The following is a 12,428-nucleotide window of genomic DNA, read 5'->3' on the forward strand; positions in this document are numbered from 1 at the left end:
GGCATGTTAGAGACCTTGCTAGGTATGTACCCATCTTCAATTCACCGCAGTAACTTAAATAGTCTTACTTATTATAGTTAGTAGGAACGTTATGCCTTTTATTTAAAACAACAACAACAACAACAACAACCAGACCCTGTTAGACATGTAATAGAGGCTATACCGCTCAGTGCAAGTTGGCAAACCTTGTCTACAAAGAGCCTGAGGGTAAATACTTTAGACTTTGAGGGCAGTACAGTCACAAATTTTGTTTGTAGAATACGTCTTATTGGTATGACTTAAGGTGCTAATTAATAATTATCCACTAAAAAAAAAAAAAGACTTTTTCCTCAAGTGCTTACCTTGTACAAGTAAGTAAAAACATCATTTGAATACAGTATAAAAACTTTAAGGATTGGCACAATATCAATTATCTTGTAGAACAAGCTATTTGGAAACTTTAAAGGTAGAGATGATAGATTACCTGGATTCTAGGAAAAAAGAGAGGGTGATGGTGGCTAAACAAGAGCATTGAATCTGAATTGGGGAGGAAAAAGAGAAATCAACAAATGAAGACAGAGACTTTTCTCATTAGTATTTACTTTCAGAAAATATCAACCAGGAGTTAACAAGATTAAAGATCTAGAGTTAAATATTTAATTTTTGTTATAATTAGTATGTTAGCCTAAAATGAGGTAATGTCATTTATAGAAAATTTATTCAAATTTCCATATACGGATTTTGCTTTCACATATGTTTATTGTAATGTTTTTGCTTTTCAGAATCTGATGACTTGGAAACAGAAGTTCTGCAAGAGCCAGATGGATCAAACAAAGATGGTACCTTGCCATGCACGGTTATTGATGTATGGATCACTGAGATAAAAGATAGAAAGGAAACTGAGTATGTTACCTCTTTTTCTTTGCATTTTAAAATCTGGATCCCATATGTAATACCTTTTTCTAAAATGCTGTAATAAGCTAATACTGTATTATATCCTATTAATATAATACCTTGTAAAATAATTTAATTTTTGGAAAAATATTGCATTTGTGTAATTCAGAAATCAAGTATATAAAGGTATAGAGTAAAAAGTATGTTTTCCAACTCTGTCCTCATCCAGCAAATTCCCATTGTCTCCTCCTTCCAGATATTTTTAATCTATACAAAAGTATATAGTCTCCCTCCCTTTTAAATGAAGTTGTTAGTATAATGTATACAGTACTTTCACCTTTTTTATTTTTAGTCAGTAACCTGGGAATTTTTTCATATTAATCCATAGAGAGCCATAGAGAGCTTCATCTTTTTTTCTTATTTTATGGTTACTTAGTATTCCCTTCTATGGATATACCACAACTCAGTAAGTCTTCTACATTAGTTAGTATTCTGCATTAATTGATATTACAGATGATGTTGCAGTGAATAACCTTTTACATAAGGTAATTTTGCCTGTATATATATTATAGGGTAGCTACAAAGAAGTACAATTTTTGGGTCAATTGTGTATTTATACCTTGCATTTGTAATTCAGTTACTGTTCTTCCCAGGATTTGTACCAATTTACATTCTCAGAAAGAATTATGAAACCTCCCATTTCCCCTAGCCTTGCCAAACTGAGGATCAAAGTTTTTTATTTTTGCCAATTTGATCGGTTAAGAAATAATATCTTAGTTCATCTCTTATTATTGGTAAAGTGAGCATATTTTTTCAAATGTTTAAGATTCACATGTATTTCCTTTTCTGTGAGTTCTCTGTAAATATCTTTGACCCACTTTAAAAATTTGATGGTCTTTTATAAATTAGTAAGCAACAGTTAAATATCATAAATATTTGCTGTGGTTATTGTATGAGTTGCAACACTTTTTCTTATATTTTTTTGCCATGCAGAAGTTTGTTTGTTTGTTTTTTAGTTGTCATGTTTAGCTGGATTTTAATAATCATTCAGAAATACTTTGTTCTTTCTAAGCTTCTCAAGAAATTTTTCAGTCTTGTTTTCTACTATTTTACATGGGCACTTTTTACATTTCAGTATTTGATCTATTTGGAATTTATCCTGGTATATGGATTTAGTTTTTCTATCAGATGGCTACTCAGTTGTCCAACTCCATTTATTAAAAAGTACGTCTTGGGGCACCTGCGTGGCTGGTTGAGCGTCTGACTTCGGTTCAGGTCGTGATCTCACGGTTCATGGGTTCGAGCCCGGCTTCCGGCTCTGTGCTGACAGAGCCTAGAGCCTGTATTCAGATTCTGTGTCTCCCTCTCTCTCTGACTCTCCCCTGCTCATGCTGTCTCTCTTTCTCTCTCAAAAACAGATAAAACATTAAAAAATAATTTTAAAAAAGTCCATCTTTTCCTGCACAGTTAAAAATGCCACTTTTAATATGGACTAAACTGTCTTAATTATTTGAGCTGCTCTTAATGCTTTCTTCCCCCTATTCCATTGGTCTTTTTGTTTTTCCTCCATTGATCTTTATACACTGTGCTGGTACACACTATTTAGGCTGAAAAGTAAAATATTTAAAGATCATTTAAAGTTAATTCCCTTTTATTGTTCTTCTTTTTTGGTTTTCTTGGTTATTCTAGTTTGTGTAATATTTCATTTGAATTTAGAATTTACTAAATTTTGCCCACCTTCTTCCTGGGAAAAAAAAAATCACTTGGTATTTTATTGGGATGTTAAATTTATAAATTAATATAAGGAAAAATCAACTCTTATTTTCTTCCTGTCCATAAAGAACATGATAGAAGTTTTGAATATTTTTATAGTTCTTTCATCTAGGTTTTACACTTTTATTGGTAAGCTTATTCCTAGATACATTGTTTGGTGTTATAAATGGCCCTGATTCTTCTATGAGATCTTGTAACAAGAAGGTTGTAGATTTCTTTACATTGATTTTGTACCTCACTATCTTATTGGTATCTGCTGTTGTTCATGATAGATTTTCAGTTGAATCTTTTGCTTTTTTCAGATATACAATCCTATCATATGTAAACAGTGATGATTTTATGTCTTTTCAATTTTTTTAACACTAGGTTTTTTTTCTGTAATTGTCTTAGTAACTTTTATACAGTGTTAAATATTGGAAATAGAGGGTATCTCTGTGTTTTTCTTGACTTTAGTGAAGACGATTCTGTTGTTAAACCTAATTAGGCATGACTATACTTTTTAACTGAGATAGGTGTCAATATTTTATTGATTTTTTTTTTTAAAGTCAGGAATGAATTTTACTAAATGACTTTTCAGCTTCTATGGAACCATTCATATGAATGTTTTCCTTTATTTATTATATAGTTAGACTTTGATAAACACTGTTTTGAACTGCATTGGTCTTTTTATATATAGTCTTCATATACATTTTTTTCAATAAATATATTGGAAAATTTTTAAAGATTCATGAAAATTTGAAAAACGTTGTAGGTCAATTGTGTAGCTTGAAATACTGAAAAAATAATTAAAAGGTATTATTTTAATAATACAGTATATAATACATATAACATGCAAAATATGTATCTATCAATTCTTTATGTTATCATTAAGATTCTGGTCAACAGTAGTCTATTAATAGTTAAGTTTTGGGGAAGTCAAACTTTATATGCACATTTTTGACTGCATGGCGGAATCAGTACCCCATCCCCCATGTTGTATAAGGGTTAACTGTATAATTAATTATATTAGTATATTACTTAATATAAACCATCCTGCATTCCTTAAGTAAACTCTTCTTGGTCATGACATATTATTTAATGTACTTATGTATTTTAGGATTTTTATATTAATACTTGGAAGAGTCATCTGCTGTTCCTTTTGTTATGGAAAATCATTGTTGGATTTTCTTATTCTTGTTGTGCCTCCTGCATAAAAAGTAATTGGAAGTTCTTCCTTTGCCATGGTCTGTAACAGGGACAGTCCATCTTTTTCTGTAAGAGCCAGACAGTAAATATTTTAGCCTCTGATAGATTATTTGGTCTGTGATGCAGCTATTCAGCTCCACCTAAGTATTGCAAAAGTAGCCATAGATGAAATGTAAACAAGTGAGTGTGACAGTTTCAATACAACTTTATAAAAACAGGAGATGGGCTTGAACGTGGGCAAAAGGGAATGTATGCAAGAATGCTTATTATAGCAAATAATTTGAAATAGTCTAAATAATCAGTAATAAGGAAATGGCTAAAAATACTGTGTTTCTGTATACTACACAGCATATGCAGTACTTAAAAAAACACGATTTGGAAAAACAATGCTAGTTTCATTTTAATGGCCTTCAACAAGACAGTATCAGAGTTATTAAAGACCTAAATGTCAAAAAATAGTAAGGAAGCAGCCTAATAATTAATATCCAGAATTCATAAAGAATTCACACTAATTAATAAGAAAAAGACAAAAGTACAAGAGAAAAAAATGGGGAAATAATACATATGTATTGTTCTCAAGGGAGGAAACCACATTATATGGTTAGTAAATACAGTTGTGTGATACTTCATGGATTATAGGGAGTCAGTACTATTGAGAAAAAATGACATCAGTCTCCTAAATTCTTTGACTGACAGACTTTACTCAGTGGAAGACTATGGATGTATGAATGTCGGATACTTGTTCTTCTTCAAAGGAGAAAAGTAAATAAAAGGCAGGCCAAGAGTTCAGGTGTGTTTCCAGTGAAACTTTCTTCATAAAATAATATGAAGCCAGGACGAAGGGAAGTAATAGCATCAAATATTGGTGAGGGATTGGGAATTAGGAGCTTTGATATGTTATGAATATGAATATGAATTGGGAGAAACAATTTGGAGATCCATTTCTTAGTTTTGTTAAAATGTACATTTCACGTAAATTACATCTTTTATTTTTGGGTATATACTCTAAGATTACTCACACATGGGTACAAAGTCAGCTAGGATTTGAGCAGTTAGGTGAATTTTAAAAGGAACATTACTTTTTTTTTGGTTGAGGTAAAATTCATATAACATAAAATCACCATTTTAGCCATTTTAAAGTATAATTCAGTAGTATTTAGTACATTCACAGTGTTGTACAGCCATTACCACTACGTGGTTCTGGAACATTTTCATCTCCAAAAGGAAACCCTGATACCTGTTAAGTAACCAGTTTCAGTTTTCCCCTTTCTCCAGCCTTTGTCAACCACTAAGCTCCCCTCTGCCTGTAGTTGCCTATTCTGTATATTTCATATGCAGTCCTACAGGATGTGGCTTTTTGTATTTTGCATCTTTCACCTAACCATACACAATATCTTCAAAGTTTATTTTGTAGGATATACACTTCTTCATTCCTTTCTATGGCTGAAAATTTCATTATATGGACTATACCATGTATTTTTATCTGTTCAGCAATTGGTAGGCATTCAGCAGATCATGGTGGCTCGTTTCCAGGATTGTTGCTACGTTTTGACAGTTGTAAATAGTGTTTCTATGAATATTTTTATAAAAGCTTTTGTTTGCACACCCATTTTTTTTTTTTTGACTATAGGGCTAGGAGTAGAATTGCTGCAGCATATGGTAATTCTGTTTAACTTTCTAAGGAACCAAAGAATATTACATTTTGAGTGAAGAAAAGTGTTACTTGTATGATTAGACATAAAACCTTAGAAAACCAAAAATTAGAAACATTTTCAAAATTTAAAACTGAAAAAGTAAAAAGGTATTTAAATTTGAGGTGGATTAAAAAGAATTAAGGAAACAAAAACTGCCTGTAAAGCAAGCTTTCAGATATAAGTTACTGGTGCCTTTATTTTTTGTTGTTGTTTTTATGGAAGTATAGTTGACACACAATGTTACATTAGTTTCATGTATATGACACAGTGTTTGACAACTCTGTACATTTATACTGTGTTATCACAAGTAGAGCTACCATCTGTCACCATACAACACTGCCATAATACTACTGACTGTATTCCTTGTGTCTCTGTTCTGGGACTTTATCCCATGACTTACTCCAGAATTAGAACCCTGGACTTCCCACTACCCCTCACCCCTTTTGCCCATCTTCTCACCTCCCTTCCGTCTGGTAACTACCAGTTTATCCTCGGTATTTATAGGTCTCTTCCTGCTTTATGTTTCCTTCTTTGTTTATTCATTTTTTTCTAGATTCCACATATAAGTAAAATCATATGCTATTTGTCTTTCTCTGTCTTACTTATTTCACTGAGCATAAATACCCTCCATGTCTATCTGTGTCACTGCTGGTGGCAAGATCTCACTCCTTTCTATGGCCAAGTAGTAGTCCATTGTGTGTGTGTGTGTGTGTGTGTGTGTGTGTGCACGCGCGCGCACCTGTGCATGTACATGTGCATGTGTGTAGACATCCATCTGTCAGAGGACACTTGGGTTGCTTCCAAATCTTGCCTATTGTTAATAATGCTACAATAAAAATAGAGGTGCATAGATCTTCTTGAATTAATGCTTTTGTTCTCTTTGGATAAATACTCAGTAGTGGAATTACTGGATTGTATGATATTTCTATTTTTAGTTTTTGGAGAAATCTCCATACCATTTTTCATAGTGGCTGTACCATTTACATCCTTACCAGCAGTGCACAAGGATTCCTTTTTTTCCATATTCTTACCACCACTTACTTCTTTTTGATAATAGCCACTGTAATAGATATGAGATGATATCTTTTTGGGGTGGTTACCAGTTCATATCTATTGAAATGACTCCTCTTTTCCACTTTTATTGAAAAATAATTGACCTGTATCACTGTGTAAGTTTAATGCGTACAGCATGATGGTTTGATTTGTATATATTATAAAATGATTATAATAGGTGCAGCTAACATCTATCTTTGTTATGAGATGGTATCTTGCTTCGTTTTGTACTTCCCTGGTGGTTCGTGATATCGAGCATCTTTTTCTGGGTTTCTTTCAAATCCTTGGACTGTATTATTCCAGTCTTTAAGTTTTTGTTAAAAAAATACATGAATTTAATTCCCAGCTATATTGAAATAAAAATTGTTAGTTCTTCTTTACCTTTTTTCCCTCAGTTAATTCAATCTTTTCAAGAATTAAAACATATCATTCTAGTTTTTTGTACTGTGCTACACACCATTTTTTAAAACCTAACACCATTTAATACTAACCAATCTGCAGATTACTTTGCTTACTTAATAATATATTAACTGTCATTCTTTATAGCATTTCACATAGATTTATTTCATTTTTTTTAACAGCTGCATATTTTATAGTATTAGTATTGTTTTATATTCTCCGCTATTAAGGGGCATTTTGATTGCTTAAAATAGTGGTTCGTAGACATTAACAAGTATTAGAATTATTTTGTTATTAATTAAAATAAATTGATGGGCCTTATCCCCCAAAGCTTTGATTTATAGGTCCAGGCTAGGCCCTGGGAATTTGTATTTTGAACAAGTTTCTGTGTGTTCCTAATGTCTAGAGGCACATTTTGGGAATCACAGTCACAAGAAGTGGTGAGGCTGGCTTTTGGGACTGACTGTAATTGGTGAAGGTTTTAATATGGTAAAAAATACAATCTGCTTATGAGAGAAAAATATGTATATCTGCACACACATGAGAAAAATATTTGGAAAAGGGATCACAGAATGCTGGTGAACTTGTATTCTTTTTTTTTTTTTTTAAGAGTGCTTTTATTTCTAGTAAATTGTATTTCTACTGATGTATCTATCTGAGCAGGTTGGAAGATAGGATCATCGTTCAGCAAAATGAAGTTACTGAAGATAGAATCTCAAGGAATGTGGACCACCTTAGTGAAGTTGATATAAGTAAGCCTCGTTGTACTAGACTAAATACTTTCTGGAAGGTTGTTAACATGAATCTGTTTTATTTGGGCAATGTATTAATAGAGAGCATTTCTTGTCAGTCGCCTCATTCATTTAAAAAATGTAGTAGTCATAGAGCATTAAGTTCTTACTAATAAGCCTGGATTGTTTGGCAGCATGGGCAATGAAACTTTTTGGTGAGGGGGTGCCTGGGTGGCTCAGCTGGTTAAGTATCCAACTTCGACTCATGTCATGATCTCACCACTCGTGGGTTTGAGCCCTGCTTCAGGCTCTGTGCTGATGACAGCTCAGAACCTGGAGTCTGCTTTGGATTTTGTGTCTCCCTCTCTGCCCTGCCACTGCCCATGATCTGTCTCTCTGTCTCAAAAACCTTTTTGGCCAATTATTTTATTGAATGTTCAAAAACAAAAAGAATTGCTTGCTAAAATTACACTAGTCTACTAAGAACATTAAGTAAATTGTCTTTTTAATAGTATTAATAAAAATGAGAAATATAATTTTTCCTATCTAACCTATAGGGACAAGGAAAACTGGAGCTAAATATGAGTGTATAAACAGTGTATTTTCACATTTCCTTACATTTGTGTCTACATATTTTGCACTTAATGGAAGTATGTAGCAAATTAATCCACTTTCTGAAAATAAAACCTTATATCCTATCAAAGATTATTTATAAGGTAATATAATCACCTATTTACTTTGGTTTTGTTTTTCTATAGAACTGGAGTTTTTTTATAATCCATGTTAAATACTGTGCTTTTTTCAATATCATGTGAAACTATTTAAGTACTATATAGACTTATCACAGAATCTTTCCTTTATACCATAGGACCTGAAATAGATGACTCTCAGCACTCCAAATGTGATGTAGATAAATCTGTGCAACCAGAACCAGTTTTCCAAAGAGTCGTTCCTTCAAAACACTTGAACGTAGTCTCTCAAATTCAATCAATTCTGTGTTCACCAGAAGAATCCTTTCCACTTCGATCTCGCTCTGATTCACCACCAAAAAATAAAAACAAGAATTCCTTGCTGATTGGACTTTCAACTGGTCTATTTGATGCAAACAACCCAAAGGCAAGTATGCACCTCAAGTGGAAAATATCTGTTGTGATAACATTTCTTATGTATTGTTTGTCTTCAATAAACCGTAATACCGAGTTTTAATCTCTTAAACATACACAACAGAAAGCCTTCATCTTCTCATCTGGGATTCTAAAAAGAATTTGCCACTGAGAGCACAACGAGGACAAAACCTGTGTCACTGGCTCTCTGTTCAGGACTCTTTTGATGGGTCTACTTTTATTTAAGCGGAAGATCTCTCTTATACCCTCTTACACTGTCTCCCTCACTACTCAACCCAACTTCCATTTTTAGGCTGAGACTAAACTTAAGCAATACATCCTTTTTTCTTAAAGTTTATTTATTTATTTTGAGAGAGAGAGAGAGAGAGAGAGAGAGAGCAAGCACACACATGGGGGAGGAGAAGACAGAGAGGAAAAGAGAAACAACCCAGAGCAGGCTCCACGCTGTCAGCCCAGAGCCCAACATGGGGCTGGATGGTGAGATCATGACCTGAGCCATAATCAGGAGTTGATATTTAACCGAGTGAGCCATCCAGGCATCCCACGCATTATATCTTAAATGGAAGAAGTGATGTTTGCTTATTTTGTATGTAGAAGGACTAATAGATAAGATATTCATATGCACTTTCTGGCAAAAGATTTTCAAACCTCTTATCTTTTCTCACTTGCTATTTCTGGAAAATAGCTTTGAAGTTACAATATTATGTCTGTAGAACATTTTAAAATATAAAGGAATCATATATTTTGTTATATTTTATATGTGTAATTTTTACATATATAAAACTTTTTGCCAAAATGGATTATTATGCATATTTTTGTAACCTGCTTTTCTGTTTAATATGTATTATAAAATTATTACAAATGTTACTATTAAAAAATGTGTGATTATAAAAATAGCAATTTGTCATGGGCACCTGGATTGCTCAGACTGTTGAGTGACCAACCCTTGATTTTGGCTTAGGTCATGATCTCAAAGTTCATGAGATTGAGCCCCACATTGGGCTCTGTACTGACAGCGCAAAGCCTGGATGGGATTCTCCTTCTCCCTCTCTCTCTGTCCCTTAGCCACTCATATGTGCTCTCTCTCTCTTTCTCAAAATAAATAAATAAGCATTTTTTAAAAATAGCATTTTGTCATATCATCAAATTATGTCTCATATCATCTATAATGACCATAAATTCCATTGTACTGCTATGCTATATATAATTTAACTAATCTGTTTTTATTGTTGTGCCTTAGCCACTTATACATATCTTTGACAATAGCCACAGTTCTTTTCATAAAATAAATTTCTGTAAGTAGAGTTCAAAAAGTTGTACATTGCCTGATTTTCCTTTAAGAAATAGCTTACAAGGGGGCACATGGATGACTCAGTTGGTTAAGCCTCCAACTTTGGCTCAGGTCATGATCTCACGGTTAATGAGTTTGAGCCCCACATTGGGCTCTCTGATGCCAGTGCGAGCCTGCTTGGGATCCTCTGTCTTCCTCTTTCTGCCTCTCCACCACTTATGTGCATGTGTGCTCTCTCTCTCTCTCAAAAATAAAATTAACATTAAAAAAAATAGCTCATAATGCCTCAGTAGTAGTGAGGGTTTATACTCTAAAGAGCACCAACTGTTATCATTCACTTAAAAATTGTGTATTTAATGAATGAGTGATGATATTTTTAAAATTTTGTGTTTCTGTGTTTGCCACTGATGTTGGACATTTTTTAGATATTTAAGTCTATATAGGAATGAATTACCTGAATTCTTTTATCCTTGGCTGTTTTTTAAATATGTCATTTTGATTTTCAATTTAGTTTTCCAGTTGGATATGTTTTTATTCTGTGGAGTGTTATCTTAATCTTATTTTAAATTCAGAGATTGCTAAATTCTCTTACTTGTCTAATAGCAGTCAAACTTTCAAAGATGTAAACTATCAAAACAAGTTTATGATCTTCAGAGATAGAGAATAAGGCCTACTGGGGTGCCTGGGTGGCTCAGTTGGTTAAGCCTCCAACTTCAGCTCAGGTCATGATCTCATATTCGTGGGTTTGAGCCCTTTGTTGGGTTCTGTGCTGATAGCTCAGAGCCTGGAGTCTGCTTCCAATTCTGTGTCTTCCTCTCTCTCTGCCCCTCCCTGTTCATGCTCTGTCTCTCTCTGTCTCAAAAATAAATTAAAAAACATTAAAAAAGAGAGAGAGAATAAGGCCTACTTATGGAACAAGAAAGGATTATCATATAATTCATACACTTTCCTTTGTAGTCAATGTGTATAGCTAATTGTCTTTAGCCTAGAGATTTCTAATAACTTATTCTGTGTATAAAGTTAACATTCCTAGAGAGCCTGGGTGCTCAGTCAGTTAAGTGTGCAACTCTTGCATCTGGCTCTGAGCGTCTGGCTCAGGTCACTATCTCATAGTTAGTAGTTTCAAGTCCCATATTGGGCTCCGTGCTGACAGTGCAGAACCTGCTTGGGATTCTCTCTCTCTCTCTCTCTCTCTCTCTCCTTATCTCTCTACTCCTCTCCAAGCTCACATGTTCTGTCTCTTTCTCTCAAAATATATAAATAAGCTTTAAGAAAATAATATTCCTTGCATAATATATTTTATTGTTTGATTTTCTTTCATGACCTTAGTTCAGGCTTAGTAGATCTTTAGAAGTGCTTGCTTGGGAAGTAAGCACAACAAAACAGATTTCATGTAGGGGAATAAGTGAGAGGAAGGGCAAGAAAAAACCCTAGAAAGTCAAAGCAGTTTGTAGCCTTTTAAGGCAAGGACAGAAGGCCATACCTCCCTATCCCTTAAATCTTTGAGGTCATGAAAGTTCATCACTGGGCCAAAATAGTAAATACTTGATGTTCATAATGGTGACCTTGAAATGTGAAGAAAAGGTAAAATTTATTTTTAAGCATTTAGATAATCTGTTTATTAAGTGGAATAATTTGAGCTCTTAACAAAGATTTTTGTTAAAAGTTTTTTAAAAAAATGTTAAGTTATGCTACTTATCTTTTTTTAATGTTTATTTTTGAGAAAGGGAAAGAGTATGCACTTGCGTGTGTACAAGTGGGGAGGGGCAGGCTCCCAAGCTGGCACCACACTCAACAAGGAGCCTAAAGCGAGGTTCAGTCTGAAGATCACAAGATCATGACCTGGGCGAAGATCGAGTCGGATACTTAACAGACTGTGCCACCCAGACGACCCTTTCTTTTTCTATTCTTTTGTTAAAGGAAATCCTTCTTGTACTTCTCTCACCTCTTAAAGTGGATCTTAACCTCTCTCACCTTCTTAAGATTTAACTCCTTTACTTTGGTCACATTTGTATCATCAACTTTTTCCTTTAGAGTAGATTATTTCCTCAACATACATGTTCTAGTAAGTCCCATCATAATTAGCAAACTTCTCTTGACAACATTCCTTCTACACCTACCACCCCTTTTCTATGTTCCCTCTTAGAACTACATATCTTCAATATGTTGTATCTATGCAGTCTCCACTTCCAAATATATTCCAATATGATTTTCATCCCACTCCTCCATTAAAACTGCTCTTGTCAAATCAATTACTAGTACATTGCCAAATTCCCTATACCTTTTTCTCTTACCTTTCTTGACT

General features: G+C 33.7%; 1 protein-coding gene across 2 annotated transcripts in view; it reads left to right on the forward strand.

Annotated features, from left to right (window-relative positions):
• Positions 1–12,428, forward strand: part of NEK1 (NIMA related kinase 1) — a 216,246-nt gene that overhangs the window by 173,924 nt on the left and 29,894 nt on the right. For both annotated transcript variants that reach the window (XM_029938932.1, XM_029938937.1), the window contains 3 exons: positions 762–882; positions 7,641–7,729; positions 8,577–8,824. In XM_029938932.1, the coding sequence (XP_029794792.1) occupies positions 762–882; positions 7,641–7,729; positions 8,577–8,824 (458 nt within the window). The remainder of the gene's footprint in view (positions 1–761; positions 883–7,640; positions 7,730–8,576; positions 8,825–12,428) is intronic.

The sequence above is a fragment of the Suricata suricatta genome, chromosome 1, assembly GCF_006229205.1.
Source record: "Suricata suricatta isolate VVHF042 chromosome 1, meerkat_22Aug2017_6uvM2_HiC, whole genome shotgun sequence".
Classification (NCBI taxonomy): Eukaryota; Metazoa; Chordata; class Mammalia; order Carnivora; family Herpestidae; genus Suricata; species Suricata suricatta.